Source organism: Candoia aspera, chromosome 6 (genome assembly GCF_035149785.1).
Source record: "Candoia aspera isolate rCanAsp1 chromosome 6, rCanAsp1.hap2, whole genome shotgun sequence".
Classification (NCBI taxonomy): domain Eukaryota; kingdom Metazoa; phylum Chordata; class Lepidosauria; order Squamata; family Boidae; genus Candoia; species Candoia aspera.
The window spans coordinates 91,936,056-91,953,037 of NC_086158.1; the positions used below are offsets into that span (position 1 = coordinate 91,936,056).

At 38.2% G+C, this 16,982-nt stretch overlaps 1 protein-coding gene across 4 annotated transcripts in view; it reads right to left on the reverse strand.

Annotated features, from left to right (window-relative positions):
• KCNMA1 (potassium calcium-activated channel subfamily M alpha 1) overlaps positions 1 to 16,982 on the reverse strand; it is a 542,368-nt gene that overhangs the window by 154,417 nt on the left and 370,969 nt on the right. For all 4 annotated transcript variants that reach the window (XM_063307681.1, XM_063307680.1, XM_063307683.1 and 1 more), the window contains exons 14-16: positions 16,762 to 16,917; positions 9,527 to 9,636; positions 4,914 to 4,982 (exon numbers count right to left, since the gene is read on the reverse strand). In XM_063307681.1, the coding sequence (XP_063163751.1) occupies positions 4,914 to 4,982; positions 9,527 to 9,636; positions 16,762 to 16,917 (335 nt within the window). The remainder of the gene's footprint in view (positions 1 to 4,913; positions 4,983 to 9,526; positions 9,637 to 16,761; positions 16,918 to 16,982) is intronic.

Genomic DNA, 16,982 nt, shown 5'->3' on the forward strand with positions numbered 1-16,982 from the left:
TCAACTGACACCAAAACAAAGGCCAAAAAAAACCAAAACAAAAAACCACAACACTTTTATTTGAAGTTCTCCAAACCTATTCCCCCCCCCTTTTTATATAAAAAAAGGGGGCTTCTGCTGTGAATGAGGACAAATAAAATGGAGAGACAGGGAGAAGGCCAACAGAGGAATAAACATAGGGGTATGAGAGAAGAATGTTAACTGTTTTTCCATTTTTATTATATCTGGCAAATAAACAAATAAACTCACCACCAAATTAGAGTTGGAGGAAAGAGATTCTGGCTTTTTAAAGGGAGCATATGGAAGGATCATTATTTCAGAAACTTTCCTCCAGAAATGCTCTTACCTGGGATATTTTAGTTTTTACTTTTTCTCAAAAATTCAAGGACATCAAAGGCATATGGAATGTATTCCGTTAAAAAGTTCAGCAAGGTAGGCTTATTTAATGCAAATTGCAGAATACTGCAAGACACATTGAAATCCCTTTTCATTGAAACAGTAGTAAAACCTATCCCTAAATACAAGGGACTTCAGCAGAGTATCTTGATTTTCAGGTCCATATCCAGCTTGTGAGAGAAGGACCAATTTTGCTGTCATTTTCACAGAATACATTTAGTTCTCTTTGTGGGAGGACGGTGGGCAACACATCTTCCCCAAAGAGTCAGTCAGCAATGTGAGTGCATTGCTGTGGGCTACGATGTTTCACGGGATGGAGAACCTGATGGTACAGTCAGCACTGTTCCTCATTTCAGAAACATCATTTCTGTCTGAACAAGGATTTCAGTGAACTACAATTCCATCCTCAACTATATGCTGTTACTGCTGAAAAGAAGTGTTGATCTGACTAAGGTATCAGTGATTAATGACCTCAGTTCTGCTCATCAGAATTTAAATGTAAATTCTATATGCAAACCACTCTTTCAATTCTAAGAACAATCCTTATCTGCGTAAGTCCTCTGGATCCTCCCCACCCCCTTAATCTATAAGAAGCTATTCTAGTATGTAACCTTCAAATCCTTTTGAAGGGCACAAAAGGTTCCATTAAATTAAAGGGGAGATAGATTGTCCAGTACTTCTGAAAGGGAAATGGTGGCTGTTATACATGTTAGTAATTTGCAACAAAAGAAGTTACTGCAGAGAAACAGAGGCGGAATTCATGAATATAAGTGCTAATGAAACTTATGCAAGCAATTGTTTTGAATATTTCATTTGTGTTTGTTATCCATTCTAGTAATGAGCAACATGGGTCAAAAACAACTTCTGGCTTATCATTTATATTGTATCAAGGGAGTTGCTGGGTGCCAGCATTTATTTTGAATGTACTTCTGAATGAAATGGCAAAAATGCTGAAGTTCATGGTTCTTGCAAATGGGATGCCTCTGAAATAAATTAGATATTAATATTCGATAACATAAAACAAATATCTGGGGTCACATGAAACTTTCTGCATACTGTTTGTTACAGGAGATGCAAATGACTATACAGGGTTATTATTGCTATAAACCTTGGCATAACTAGGAAATTTGAATCTGGGTTTTCATAAAGCATGTATGACAATGAAGAAAAAAACTGATATGGGGCAAAAAAAAATCTGGAAGGAGTTTTTTAAAAATGACAAGGGCAAATTGGGTGTTGTAGAACTGACAAATGTTTAAATTTCATCTGATGCTAGGACATCTTTGTACACAGGACCAGCAACATAGTTATATTTGAGAAACTCTTCACATGGAAAGAGGCAGTGGCAACTAAAATCTCATCCTTGGGCTTCTCTCCAGGTCTAATACTCAGCATCAGATACGATCAGGCCAAAGCACGCATTAAACAGCGTGTAGCAGACACAGAGCACCAGTTGGATTTAGCCAGGTCCCCAACCTTTATTGCCAGTGAATCAAGCAGGTATTCTGCCTCCCCTATGGTCAACTTATCTAAACTCGAGGTACCCAACCATCAGAGGCCCTTTACTCTGGCACAATGTCACGTCTTCCCTCAGCTGTCCTTGAAGGCCGATACAGGAAGATTCCGTACCTGGAGAGACAATGCCCCTGTGACTCTGGACAGGCAGAAACAACAGGTATGTGCTCCTCCAGTGCCTGTACCACAGAGACATTCGTTCTAGCCTCATCTCCTCATTACTGCATAAATACCCAGGGCGCACAGGGCAATTCTACAACTCCCTGCTGCTTTCAGATACCAACCCTGCTACAACATACAAATGTTGCCAGGTTCTGCACTCAAAATTTGCCAGATGACGACCAGTGCCATAAACTAAATTTAATGAGCATCTATTTCACCAGACTATAGCACTGTATTTACAGATATACTAACCTTATGCTCCCCTACACCCATCTAAACCTCCTACTTTTAATGTATTTTCCCTGCTTTTGACTGACTGTATCCTACCCTCCTTATGCTGGTCTTTGACCGTAATAAAGATTTGTTAGTTTGTTTGCTTCCTCTGAAAAATTCAGTTCAAAGGATCTATTTCAGGTTATAGGAAGTACTTCCTTTCATTTGGCACTCATCTCTGATTCTGTGAATGTTGAAAAGTGCTCCCCATTCACATCAATAGGTCAACGTTTGACCAGTTCTGTGAGGATAGCTGTGATGTGATGCCAGATGTGGCTGCCAAGTGTCACTGGTCCCTGCCTATCACCTACTTTCCTCAGAATATGGATACATCAGCCCCTGAAGTCGGCAATTCTTCTTCCACTTGGATTTTAATCTGTGCAGAAGAATCTGAAGGAAGGAAGCTGAAAAAACGTCTTTGTTCAACTTGGACTGTGAGGCAGGAGGGATGGTGTCAAGCATATTAATGGAGATAAACTTGGGAGAAGTTGGATCAAACTTGGACCCGATTCACTCAGAAATCTATCTGGTAGCACTGAGAGCAATACAGAAAGCTAACTTTTCTCCCATGACTGAGTCTGCCAGGAAAATAATTGAAGCTTTGCCATACTGTGTGAGTTTTTCTTAACTAGGATGCTGAGAAAGCAGAGTAGAGGGAAACGATTCCTGTTATGAAGAGTTTGTAACATTTTTTGTCAACGTTCCTTGATTTGGATTCCAGTGGTGGAACAAGTCCACTTGTCCACTTCTTTTGGGTTATTTCGGCTTCATCTTAAAAGGCAGCAAAGGGAAATGAAACAGAGGCTGCAAAGATGAAAAAAGCTCCCCAAAAAAGAGTAGCACAGATGTTTGGACAGGGTGTCCACAAGATATGGTAAAAAAAGTTGGCTATGATGATGTGATTGAAGCTCCACCCACTTTTTATGTGACATGTGGCCCTCATGGCCACCATCTTAACTTCTTTTGACCCTATCCTGCTGATACCCCTTCTCCCCATCTTCAATATGCTGTTCAAATATGCTACTATTTAAGTGCTGCTTTCTAATGACTTTCAATAATTTTGATTGAAATTATTTCACTTTTTGGCACATTTTGTTGTAAAATTTATCTTCACTGATAAATATGCATATGTCTAAGGTGGGGGCTGTATATTAGTTCACAGAAGAGAATTTTTGGCAAGATTAGTAATGCTATTTAAAAATGGAAAGAGGTTGTGGTTGTAGGGAAAAAAATGTTTTGTTTTTTATATGCATTTAGCTATCACAGAGCAGGATGGAAGATACCAATGAACTGAAGATATGAAACCTGCAGGAAGCTGTGGATCTCCCAACTCCATAATTCATCTTAGAAGTTCTATAAATTAAGCCAGATTTGGCATCAGGTTAATGAAGACCTTCAATGAAATGGAACTAGGAGATGTCATCTCCTGAGTCCATTGGAATGTTGGATTTGGTGACAATCTCAGCAGAATGCATTGAGGAGATGGGGATGTCCAAATCTGATTGCAGTTGTGAATTATGTGGGCTTCCATTTTTCCTGACTAGTTTTAGTCCTATTCTACCCATAAGGCGTATAGTGCATAGACCCAATATCTTTGGCTTTTAGAATAGAAAGACCTACATTCAAATCCCTTTCATTCATAAAGCTTACTCCATTGCCATGAGTCAGTCACTATTCTTCAGTTTAATTTAACACAGAGCATTGTCATGAGAGTAAAATTGGTGGGATGTTAGGGATAAGGGCAAACATATATAGTATCCAGCTTGTTCTGCTTTGGTGATGGGATTGGTGGGATAAAATGCATGACACAAACCAGGGTCTCACATCTTTAGGGGCTGGGAATCTTTTAGCAGAAATGATAACTATCTAGATTATTATCTTTTATGATGGGGAAGGGACTTAAGTTAAAACTGCCTTTAAAAAATGTTGTCAAAAATTCCAAGCTTGTAGAAATGGACCAAAACAAGCTACGGATGAGCCTCATGTTGAACTTGAACAATTATCTGGCAGAACGTTTTTATAATACCTCTCTCTTTTTGTCTGGGGTTATATATAGCACTACGATTGTCTGTGGTCTTTCAAGCCAAGTTTTGCAAAGGATTCAAAGTGCACCAATCCTATGTATAGATTTATATCTGTCATTTGGAAGTACTTATGCTGGTTAGATTGCACTGGGTTATAAATTAGTTCTAGAATTACCAAGGGAGGAACTGAACTGGGATTTTAGGATTCTAAAGTTATCTTTCATCAGCTCCACCCAGGTTTAATTTTAATTGAGAACTTAACATTCTTTAGTGCAGGGTACCAAGCAGAAACAATCTGTTTTAAAAGCAATATAAATTAAAAGACTGTTTCTTTTCATCAATTTTATGGCAATTTGAAGCATGATGCTGCCTTTGGATTAGTTGGCACCATGGTGCCAGAATGCCTGGAATATAAAACTCTTCTATAAACACCCATCCAGAAATCAAGAAAAAAAAGAAAGAAAAAGAATGAATGAAAGAAATTCAAGCAGGCCAAATGATCAAAGATGCATTATGAAAATGTTTTGGTAGACAGTTACATACCTGCTTTCCCGCTTCTCTGATTTGTATTCTATGGCTATCATTAAGAGCTTTAGCTTTGCAAAGACCAGTCTGCCAGAAAGAGGGTGGAGGGAAAGAAAACAAAACAGGGATATTTAATTTACTTTGTTGATAACATGAGTACTTTGTTGTTGCAGTTGTTCTTAAGGCTATCAAGATATGGACTTTTATAACACGTAGTTTAGCTCCGTGCCTGCATTCCTCAGCCTTGTCAAAGTCCCTATGACCTTCTGTAGCAACAAAACATTTTTATCGATGGAGGTTCTCTATACTTATCTGGCTGGATAATCACTTGTAAGAATAGTGCTTTGATAAACATCTGAAACACTTTCCCCCATATAAATTTTATGTTTAGATTCCTCCCAAAGTAGAAATGACATTGTAGGTAGCCTTCATATCTATTTTATTTTAACTATCAAACATCATATTTTTTAACAGGTGCAGTTTGAACATAAATATCCATGAACAATTGCTTTAGGGAAGCCATGATCATTCTACCTCCCAAGAAGAAATAAATTATTCTACTTAAATCAGAAGATGAGGGACGAAGCTATTGCTTACATAAATTAGAGGTGGAACTCATATTTTTAATTCCCTGAAAAATTGAGAGAAATAACTATGGCAATATCTGTTACTTTTTTCCAGTGCTTTGTCTTATGATATTGTGACTTGGCTTGGTGTATTTGGGGAACGTCAATGAATAAAGGAAAACTCAGTCAACATTCTATATTCAACCTGCTGTGCATAGCAAAGACAGGTGGTTAGGAAAAATACAAATAATCAAAAGCCAGAATCAAGCACATTTCAGGTTGTGTGTTTGTGTGTGTGTGTATTCTCACTGAAATTCCAGTAATCTTATGTCAGTTATTCTAATTGCTGCTGATATTTAATTCACTTGAGCTAAGGGATTAGATAATTGTTCAAATGTTGGGTGGGTTTGAGTTACAGTCCTTTCTTGATTTCAACCAGGAATCAGATAATTCAAAGATCAGATAATCCCATATTTCAAGAGAATTATTTCCCATATTTCCCAGTGTTCTAGGGAAAGAACTACAATTCCTAACCCCCCCTTTATTATAATACCTAACATTAGATACAATTGATGGTAATGAACACAGGATTTTTTTTAAAAAACCATGTAAAACAATTGTTTGAACAATGAGTTTCCACAGTGAGGGAGCAACCATCATGGGAATGAAGCCCAATGGGAAACATTTAGTTACAATGCAAAATGTCATAGAAACCATTCAAAATTTTCTGCTTAGCAGATTACATTACATTACATCTGCTAGAATTCATAAGTAGCCATGGGAAATGTTAATGTTGGCTGTTAATGGGGCAACCATAAACCTTTGCAAACTACTGCAAACCCTTATGATGATGAGCACTTAATTTACAGATCAGTTTTATTCAATGGTAGGATGAAATTCAAAAGCACAGATCATTGGAAAAGTGGCTTCTGAAAAACATCCTTATAAAATGTGGACACAAAGGGAGCCAGGATGAGCAACATGGAAATCAAGGAGTTTTTTAAACACCCAAATCCCATTTTTCTTCCTTCAAAGAATAAATCTCTAGCCTCCAAAACTGCAGGAATGTATTTGACTAGGTAGTGGAATGGAGGGATACATAAAATTTATAAATTGGAACTAATTATGACCTGTATGAAAATGTAATTACATCTGATCTTAATATAAGCCCCCTGTTGTATTCTTATCTTCAAATCAGATACAGACAGGTAGAGATATGTGTATGCATAAAAATTATGACACCCAAAATATGTCATTCCTAATAAGACTCTTATCAAGATTTAATCATCATAAATTACTATATCTCGGCTTAAATAAGATTAAATGGAATAAGAACTGTGAAGCTGTGTAGGATTTTTACTTTCAAAAAGTTCATCATTTATTATTGTGAATTAAAAGTGTTCATATTCCACTACACAGTACAAAAAATTACAAAGTGATTCATAAATGCAATGGACTGAAAGTACATTTAAATATCTGATGTTTAAGGACTATGATCTGGGTCAAACTCTAAAATAATCTAGAGTGCTTCCTCCCACATATTATTCTATAAGCTGGTGGCTCAAGGCTACAACTATCCAACAGCTTTAAAGAAGCACTCTAAATCTATTGAACATCACAGAATCACTTACAAAATTATATCAGAAAACAGAAAAGAGGCTTTCCACTGATCATGATATTGGATAACATGAGTCTTTCCTGATACACTATCTAGTTTCCTGTTACCTGATATTTGCACTCTAAATGCTAAACAGCTGAAACTCTAGACCAGGGTTTCTCAACCAGGGTTCCATGGCACCATAGGGTTCCATGAGAGGTCACTAGGGGTTTCCTGGGAGATCACAATTATTTAAAAAATTATTTCAGATTCAGGCAACTTCACATTAAAAAGGTATGTTTATTCTTTATTTTGCCTGAACGTGCAGGGGTTCCCCAAGGCTGAAAAATATTTCAAGGGTTCCTCCAGGGTTAAAAAGTTGAGAAAGGCTGCTCTAGAGGAACCAAACTATTGCTGAGTATTTATGCTTCTAGTATTCCCTTCCTAGCAATCTAGATCTACTTCTACCTCCAGACTGATTACTTATCTACAGGACTTGTTCCTAGCAGCATGCTCCTCTGATTCCTCTCTATTTTAATAGTTTATCCACCTATATGGCTACCTTAATATGACATGGCTTTCTGGATACTATTCACTGACCACAATCCTGTCTCCCATCTGACCTGGATCTAAGATGTGGTGGTCAGGATAAAAGTGGGTTTCTTGCCAAAACAGCATCTACAGTACATGTAACCTTTGCATAATTCTGATTTGTGAAATTGGAGGGGGGAAAGGTTAACCTTTGTTGTTATTTTTTTAATTTGTATTTGTTATTAAGATGCTACTAATGTCAAAATGGCTAACCTCCATTTTGACCTAGGTTCCTCAAGGTCAAAAAAATAAAAATAAAAATAGAATACCTTCACATTATGTATTAGGGCTTTGCAAATCTGCATGGCTTTTTTTTTTCCTAGCAAAATGAACTCATTGAGCATGTAAAAACTTTTAGTGAAAGCCAAGAACACTTTTTGCAAGAATAATGCAAGTCTGAAAAAAGATGTGATAGATTTAATCATTCAAAAGGAGGTTCAGAGTTCTCCAAGGTTGTAAAATTCATCTATATTCCTGTATGTTCCAAAGTGGCAATTTTTAAGGATTTGCAAAGTTGTTGTATATATTTATTGTGATACTTAAGTAAATCAAGTTACTGTATGTTTGTGGTCTTTTTGGAAGGGGAAGGTTGGGTCAATACAATTCTATCCTGAATGTTACAACCCTGGAGAACTCTGAAGTATTCTCTACCCTTGTAATATGGGAGAGACTTGTTGTTCTTTTTTGGAGCTATTTGATTAAATTAAATAATCAATGCAAGCAATGGGAAGAAAAATAAACAAGCCCAAGTCTTGGTTTATATTCTACCCTGGATTAGGAACATGGTAACAGACTCTTAGGATTCATTAGATCTTAAACTGCTCCTGCTCAGCCTTAGAAAACAGTGCCCAACAAAACCACACAACTGGGGTGTGATATTGAAGTCTCCCCTCCCAGACTCAGACACTGGACTCCAGCATGGGGGGGAGCCTATATATCTAGGAATTATCAGATTGTGAAATTCAGTTCCAAACAGTGTTTTTTTTTAAATATTATTTTTGACAGCTCTCTAAAAGCCTTTTTGCTCACCCTGTTTTCTTGCCTGCAGCCATGTGATAGGCACAAAACACACATATAACACATAATAAAAAGTTACGAATTCTTAACATAATGTAGTCTTCATATCCCTCTTATTTAGATAACTATTTAATATTAAACGTAATAATGTGTATATTAAAATTAGACTTTAAGATTTGTGCTGAGTATTGGATGTACATGTGAGGGAAAGAAATTTAAGACAGTCCAACTAAATTTCGGATCTGTTAGCCATCGATGATGATAACACAAAAAAACTGAAGTTGTATACACTGGCTCATGAACAGTGATTTTAACACCAGTGATTAAATAGTGTTGATATAAAGGTGGTAGAGATGTTCAGAGGTTTATCATCATCTGGCTCCAGGACCCTTCATCTGCCAAATGAAGCTCCTGTCCAACCATGGCTAGTGGTAGGGCCTGCCCTCCTTTGAAAGACAATTTTCACAACCATATACTGTCTAGAAACCTCCTCCTCCTCCTCCCCCCCTTCCTCCTCCTCTTCTTCCTCTTCTTCCTCTTCAAGATGCAATATAGAGATGCTTGTGCTTACTGATTTCTGTACCAAATAACAGTTTCTGCACCAGCATAGTATGACTGCAGAATACGCAAAGCCCTTGTTATTCTTTCAAAAAGCCATAAAATTGGATTATTACTGGGCTTCTAAATCACACTTTACTATCTGATATCAAGCACGTGGAAGACTTCTGCACTGGAGGAAACCTTCAGTGTTGCTATTGCTTTAATACTTTGTTTTTCAGCACTTTAACAAACTATCGTATTAGGGTTAAGAACAAAGATCCCTTTGAAAGAAGAAGACTTATGGTTGCAAAAGTACTTACTCACAAACAGTAGGGAATGACAGACCAACAAAGGCACTAGAGAGATACTCTGTATACATTTCATTAGCAACTCCTTCCAGGTAGTACTTCTGCCATGTGTCCTCTTCAATCTAGAAAGGAGATGGAGGGGGGGGAAAAGCCCTGTAGTCTGTAGCTATATTCTTAATAGGAAATGGATGTGAATAACACAAATCAATTTCAGGTAATTAAGGTTGGTATTGATATTTAACTTCTCTTTTAAAAAATCCCCTCTGAATTATGCCTGCTAAATTTCTATAATTTGTTCTACGAATAATCAACAGAAAGAAAAAAGATGGTGGGAAAACACATGCAAACCTTTATGACCACATTTATGTCTGGATTGTCAGTAATATAACATGTATAGGATACAGGGACCTTAAGAAGCCGTGATGACTGTGTAGAATATTTTGTTCCCTTTTGTCTGAATAGCTGACTCTCCCCATGGGCTGCAGAAAATAGACATAGGTCTATGTATTTATCTTTGTTATTTTGTAAATCACCTCGAGTCCTAGGAAGGAGATGATATGCAAATGTCTGTGGGTATAAAGAAATGTGTCTGTTTATCAGTGTGAGGAATATTTACAAGAGGGCTGGATGACCAGTCAAGAAAAAAAGAAATGGATTACAAGGCAGAAGAACATGAAAGTGAGATTTGGTCAAAAAAGGAAGATATTGCATTAGATCGGGCATGACTCCTCCAAGCTGGTAATAAATTAACAGTTAAGTAATTAACAAGAATTTAATGCATGCTTAATTATTAACGAAAGGATTAATAAGTCCTAAAGAAGGGTAACAACTTGCTAGAACAAATGGATTTGTGTCCTTTTATTCTTTTGGGTAGAGAACTTATGAAAAGGCCTTTGTAAAAAATGATCAGATTTTAGTCTGTTTCTGTCCTTTTAAATTTTGCTGGTCATTGACCGAATAAATATTATTGACTGACTGATCAGATAATTGATGCACCTGATGACATGAATCACATGACCAGAATTTTTTCAGTCTGAAATCTTATCTGGATAATAAGTGCCCTGCTTGACTCGGCTGTTCATCTGATTCAGTATTTGGGAGTAGCCAGCAGGCAATTAAATGCATTTTGGAAACCCTAAACTCTGGAATTGACTTTTAAACCACATGGGCTTATTAAGTTAGCTTTACCACTCTTTGTCCTATATTTTTTACTTTAATAATTCCTGAACGATTGTCCAGTCAACAATATTCCAATGATTATTTTTCTGTATTTAGACTCTACTATTAAACAGTTCATTAGACATGCAACAGCAGGGTTCGTGGCTTATTGTTATTACTGAATGTCCAACTCTTTCTTTAGTAAACACCCATGCTGTTTACAAAGTACATCCAGGAGCCCTATTCTTGATGTGGTATTCCCTGGAATAAGGGAACAGCACATGCCTGCATAGCTAGTTGAAAAGCCACTTTCCTTTTGATTACTGACCAGATGCAAAGAAAGCATATTCAGGTAAAAGTTCTTGTCAGAAATTGCTGCTGGCAGAATTTAACATGTCGACATGTTTTGATCCATCTTTTTATATGTTGAGGGAGCTTTGGGAAATGCAGACTTAGTAAAATAACCCCTTTACCACTTGGAATGAAATATGAATTGGGTTGGATTAATTCTGAAAATTAGATACTTTTCTAGGAACTTCACAAACATTCAAACACCTAGTTTCTACAATGCCTGGAAAAAAGAACAGTGTTTTTGCTCAAAGGCTTACAGTCATTATCAAACTGTGCCGAGTCCTGTTCACCTAAAGCACAAGTGAGTTGCCTCATCTTCTTTCTCCCACTTTTGCAAAGCTCCAGAATTTACAGGCAGGACATTGCCCCAGATATTCCCAAGGACCCAGTAGAACATGGTTTTTAGAAAAGAATCACCACCAGTCAAACATTACAGGCTTGTAGCTCACTTTTATGATTGTGCTGTTGAATAAAAACTTAAAAGTAGCCTATTCTTTCCAAACTTTTGGTTTACAACTGATTTTTTACTCTGATACAGTTTGGAAATGTTTATCATCTTACAAGCAGAAGAGATCCATCTTCTGAACTATCCAAAGACATTTGAGGAATATATCAAGTTCTTCTAGTACATCCACAAAAACAAAAATGAAGTGGTGATAAAACCTGGGCCTCCTGTCCATGATATTGAAAAGAAACTAGCACATCTATCTTCTTCAACTGCAATACTTAATAAGGAGAGAGTTATACCCAATGCCTTGAATGAGTTTATTCAGCAAAACAAACAAAAGTTTTACAGCTAAAACCTTTGTGCTGAAATGAAATCCACTGTTGTTCTTAGAACTTTATTAGCCAACATTGTATAGAAACAGGTGATTTAATGTATCTAACGTCAGCAATCCCAGCACTCAACTAACGTGGAGGATTGTTTTGAATCACAGTGTTCTCATAAAAGGAAAGTGAACAGTTGTTTCTATGCTATTTGAAGTTCTCTTTTAAAATCACGTATGAATTCATTACAGACCCTTTCTGGCTCAGTTAAGTTCTGTGGTTACTTCTCAGAGCACCACTTGTTTTTGCATTCTGTATTCAGCAAATCAGTCCTACGTTTCTCATAAATAAAAGCTTGCAGCCAAAGAATTAGCTAGTGAGATCAGATCAAGGGCTGAATTCCCTCATTGCATTATGCCAAACTTGTCTGGTTTGGTTTTGGCTTAGCCTGATATGTGAACACAGCAATTATGATTTGTAAACTGTGGTGCATAGATTAGCATGGCACGATAATCACATTATTATTGCTTGTTCAACATACCTCAACACGCTTCAAGCAAACTATAACATGATATGGGAAAATCATATAATGACACTCAATTCTTCGTTATTATTATTGTCAGGACATGGTGCCATACTTCTGTTAACTGGCTTCATCCTCCCTGAATCTGACAGGATCATCTGATCTCACCTCCATCAAGAATATCTCTATGACCCTTGTCATAGAGTTGTTTCTCATACGGTCAGAAACGCAGCCTGATCCCAGATCTGGCTATTCCCCAGACAAGAATCAGATAGAAAATATCCCTATCACCCAACGAAAGAGTTGCTTCTAGCCCTTTACAGCCAATACCCGTATAAATATGGTTAATCTGAGAGGGAATAGCAGATTTGCAGTGGAAACTGGTGAACTGCATATTTCATTTTGTTATGAACTATGGATGGAGAGCCCTAGAAATTATATAAATATAAGAGTTTATATATAAGCATATTCACTCATTTTGGAAGAACTTGACATTCTTTGAAGGATTATAATTTCCTCTTCTCACACAAAGACAAAATTATAAGTAGGTACCCTAAAAGATGATGCGGTGGCGCTGCGGGTTAAACCGCTGAGCTGCCGATCGGAAGGTCGGCGGTTCGAAACCGCGCGGCGGGGTGAGCTCCCGTTGCTCGTCCCAGCTCCTGCTCACCTAGCAGTTCGAAAACATGCAAATGTGAGTAGATTAATTGGTACCGCTTTGGCGGGAAGGTAACGGCGTTCCGTGAGTCATGCCGGCCACATGACCACGGACAGGTCCTTAGGGACAACGCCGGCTCCAAGGCTTAGAAACGGAGATGAGCACCGCCCCCTAGAGTCGGACACGACTGGACTTTACGTCAAGGGAAACCTTTACTACCCTAAAAGATAGGTTGGGGGTAAAAAAAGAAGTAACAATGAAAATGGTGGTGGGGAGAGGGGAGCAACTCCAACAAAAATGTTTTGGCAGAGGTTAATGGTAAGAAGATGATGAAACACCTCTCTCACTTGTTTAAGAGAAACAGGGGTGGAAAATGGTGCAGCCCAAGAGCTCAGAAAGACAGAGCACCGAGGGAAGCCAAGCCAAGACAAAGAAGTAAGGAAAGGGGATTTGAGGGACAAGCTGAGGCAGGAGGGGAAAGTTAAAACGGGTCTGGACCTTATAAAGTAGTTGACGTGCGTCGTATCTCATCTGTAAGACTGAATATTTTGTCTGTCCCCTCGAAATACATCAAAAAGAAACAATCGCTGCCTTCCCTCAGGCAGTAGAGTATTCTAGTGCTAACTTTCCTTTGGGGAGAGACAAGGCACTGGCAATAAATAGAGAGACATGATGGATATTTCTTGAGAGCAGTTCTATAGCGCTGCTTTCATTTGGATTCCTGCCTTGAACCGGGTTGGGATTCACTGGCCTAAATGGCCCCTTCCAGTTCTAGGATTGTAATTTGCAGTCAAATCATTCTGTGGCTTCAGCAACAGGGCTACAAGGTTCCAGTTTCAGAGCCTGCCGGACTGTCTGGTTACAGGATGTCCTTCAGGAAGATGTCCTTCAAGGAGTCTTCTTCCCTGGGTCAGCCCCACTCCTCCTCACCACAATTGTTTTTTCTTCTGAACTATATCTCAGCTGCTGCCTTGGCAGAAGGTGAACCAGGCTACTGTTTCTTCTCCTCCCATTTTTTCTTTCTTACTCAGAAGAAACAAGCAAAAGGGAAAGATGAAGCAGCCTAAAAGTGTTGACACATTGATCAATGCTTTGCTGTTTTGCCTACAATGGACCTCTACTCATCCTGAACACTGTTCACTAGCAGAATCTGTTGCTTGGAATTCTGTTCATTACATTTCTGGGTTTTTTTTAACTTGAAGCATTTCCAGAAATCCCTTCAGTTATGCCCAACAGAATGGCATGGACTAAGGTTATCTTGGATTTATTTTCCTTTGCGCACGTTTGCTGCAAATTAAGAGGTTCCATATGAAAACTGTTGCTCCAAAAGCAAAAGAAACAAAATATTCAACTGCAAGTTTTCTAGGTTTGTTTTGCTAATGTTGAGTAGAGAGGTTACTGAAATACTTTGGCTGCAAAATTAAGCCATAATCAGTTAAATGCGTGCAGTGTCACTCCTGATCATGTAGATTTGTCATTGACAAATGAAATATTTATGATATTTTCTACTACTCTGTAATCAGCTAGGAAGAATGAGGGGAAGGAAACTCTCCACTTCAATCTATTTTCCCAAAATGGCAGGACTTCTGCTAAGATTTTTCTGGCAATCTTCTAACATGTATATTATGCACTGAGTTTATTTGCCTGGAGCATTTCCTCATTAGCCTGAAAACACGTGAGAAATTGAGAAGGTTGCTGCCTTGTCCCAGAAATACTGGGGGTGGGGTGGGGCGGGGCTGTAGAATAACCTTGTACAGGACACTTTTCAACAAAGTTGTTGCTGATTGTAATCATGTTTCCTGATGCCTGGTGCATCATTGTTGTTGTTGTTATCTCCTCCTCCTCCTCCTCCTCCAATTTCCCAGGACAAATTTTTAATCCAGACAAAGAGGTAGAACCCTCTGAATCTCTGAAGTGGCAACAGACATCATGATATTGGAATAAATTCTTTCTTTAGGGTAGCCACTGCCAGAGAAAAGGCACAATTCTGGGTCCAACAGGATGACATGGTTTAATGGAAAGGACCTGGATCATGGACTCCATTTAGATGTTATAAGGATGATGCAATGATTAATGCCAAGGAAAGGGTTGAAAATGGGTGAAGACCACAGCTAGCTGGGCTTGCACTATGTGCGAAGTCAAAAACCAAAGAAATAACATGGTAGCTCAGACAGTGTGAGACCAGATTACTTTAACTAATGTTCTCATTTTCAAAGCTGAAGGCTTTGCAGGCAGGCTCTAATGTGTTAAGCCAAATATATGTGGCTGCGTTTTACTGTGGCTATGTACAGTAAAAACAGCCAGATTGAACACTCAAACTGTCCAGAAAACCTACAAACAGGACACAAACAAAACAATAGTTTCTGTTATTGTTTGCTGCCATTAACTGGCCTTCAAGGATGCCCTGTTTCTCAAAAGGGATAATTGGCAAATTGTGCTTGGAGGTTAACACTATACATAGCTGCATCAGGTGGTGTAAATTAAGCACTGTATGAGCCTTTTAAAAAAAAGATGGTCCTGCATCATGAGCATTAAATAATGCTAGGTTCTGATATCACCAAGGAAATGCTGAGGATTAGTCCTCCATAAGCCAAGTCTATCCTGTTATTTCAGGAGGGAATTTTGCCTTTCTTCAAGAGGAGTGGGGAGAGGACAAGACACCCCCCCCCCAATGTTATTCTATTCATGGAGAGAAACTTGAGATTTGCCCCTTGAGGAATCCTACCCCAGCTGCAAGTGTTTTGGAAGGAAGAGGTTTTCAGGATCAGCAGAATGGGACTTCATAAAGGTTTTCCCCACCACCCCAAAAAAGGAGAAGGTTGTTTAATGAGATAGAAGACAAACATTACAAAGCCATTCGGGAGACAACAAATGTGAGCTATGGGGGTGGGAGGGTGAAGAATACGTGGATTCCATTCTTGTCTCATAATATTTAAAAGCAATTCTGGGACTAAAGTAGAACATATGTATTCCATTCAATAGCATCTCTGCTTGCAGAGTGGATATGCTGTAGTAAGGAATGCCGATAACTTTTTTCATGTTGACTGTACATGTTACCAAAGTCTTTTAGTCCATGGCTTTCCAGGACTGCAGTTCATTTCACTGGATTCCATTTGTCCAAAACAATCAACCCAAATTCCCAATCAGGACAGAGTGGCCAAAAAAATGAATCAGAGCAAATTAACACTAAAGGAACAAACTGGTACAAATGCCTGATAATGTTTGAGCATTACCAGGATACACTATTATGATTTTCTCATAAATCTCAAGGGTCCTCTTGAATGAAATGAAATGAAACAAATGAATGAATGATTATCATTGGAGGTTTGGGCTTTGGTACAGATGCATGTTCCATATTTATAAGCGCAGTCTGGGAGACCCAGCCAATTGATGGAGGAGGAAAAAAATTCAAGAAAGAAAAACTATTATGTCTTTTTTTTTCTGTTGGTGGTTTGTGACCATATGGATTGGATAGAGATCATATTTTTAACTGCAAAGGATTTCTGTGTTGATAAACATGTGGTTCATCTAACAGGAATATAGAGTCAGAAAGATTGCACTTTGAAAAATCTCTAATGGCCATGGATGTGCCAAATAAAAATAAAAATATAATTAGGAAGGAACCTGGCCCCCTGCCCAATTTGTAATAGCCAAGGGTTTTATTTTTCTTTGGTATATATTGTTCTCTGTTGATGTATTTGTTTCTGTTTTGAGTTTAAGCCATGCACTCTACTCAGCCCATGACAAATTGAATCCCATTAAATAACCCCTAATAAAATGAGACACTACCTTTATAAATGATCTCATTGAGAAGAGGTTTGCCAACATTGTCGATAGGCCCGGTGCCAGGCAGCTCTGGGCAATAAACCCCAGCTTAAGCTCTGCAAGGCATATGGCATCATCACCTTCTTTCCAATTCCAGCTTGGAATATTTAGCAGATGGGCCTGAAACAGAAAAACACAGGTAAATCATGCATCCCTCAAATCTTTGATGATTCATCTTACTATCT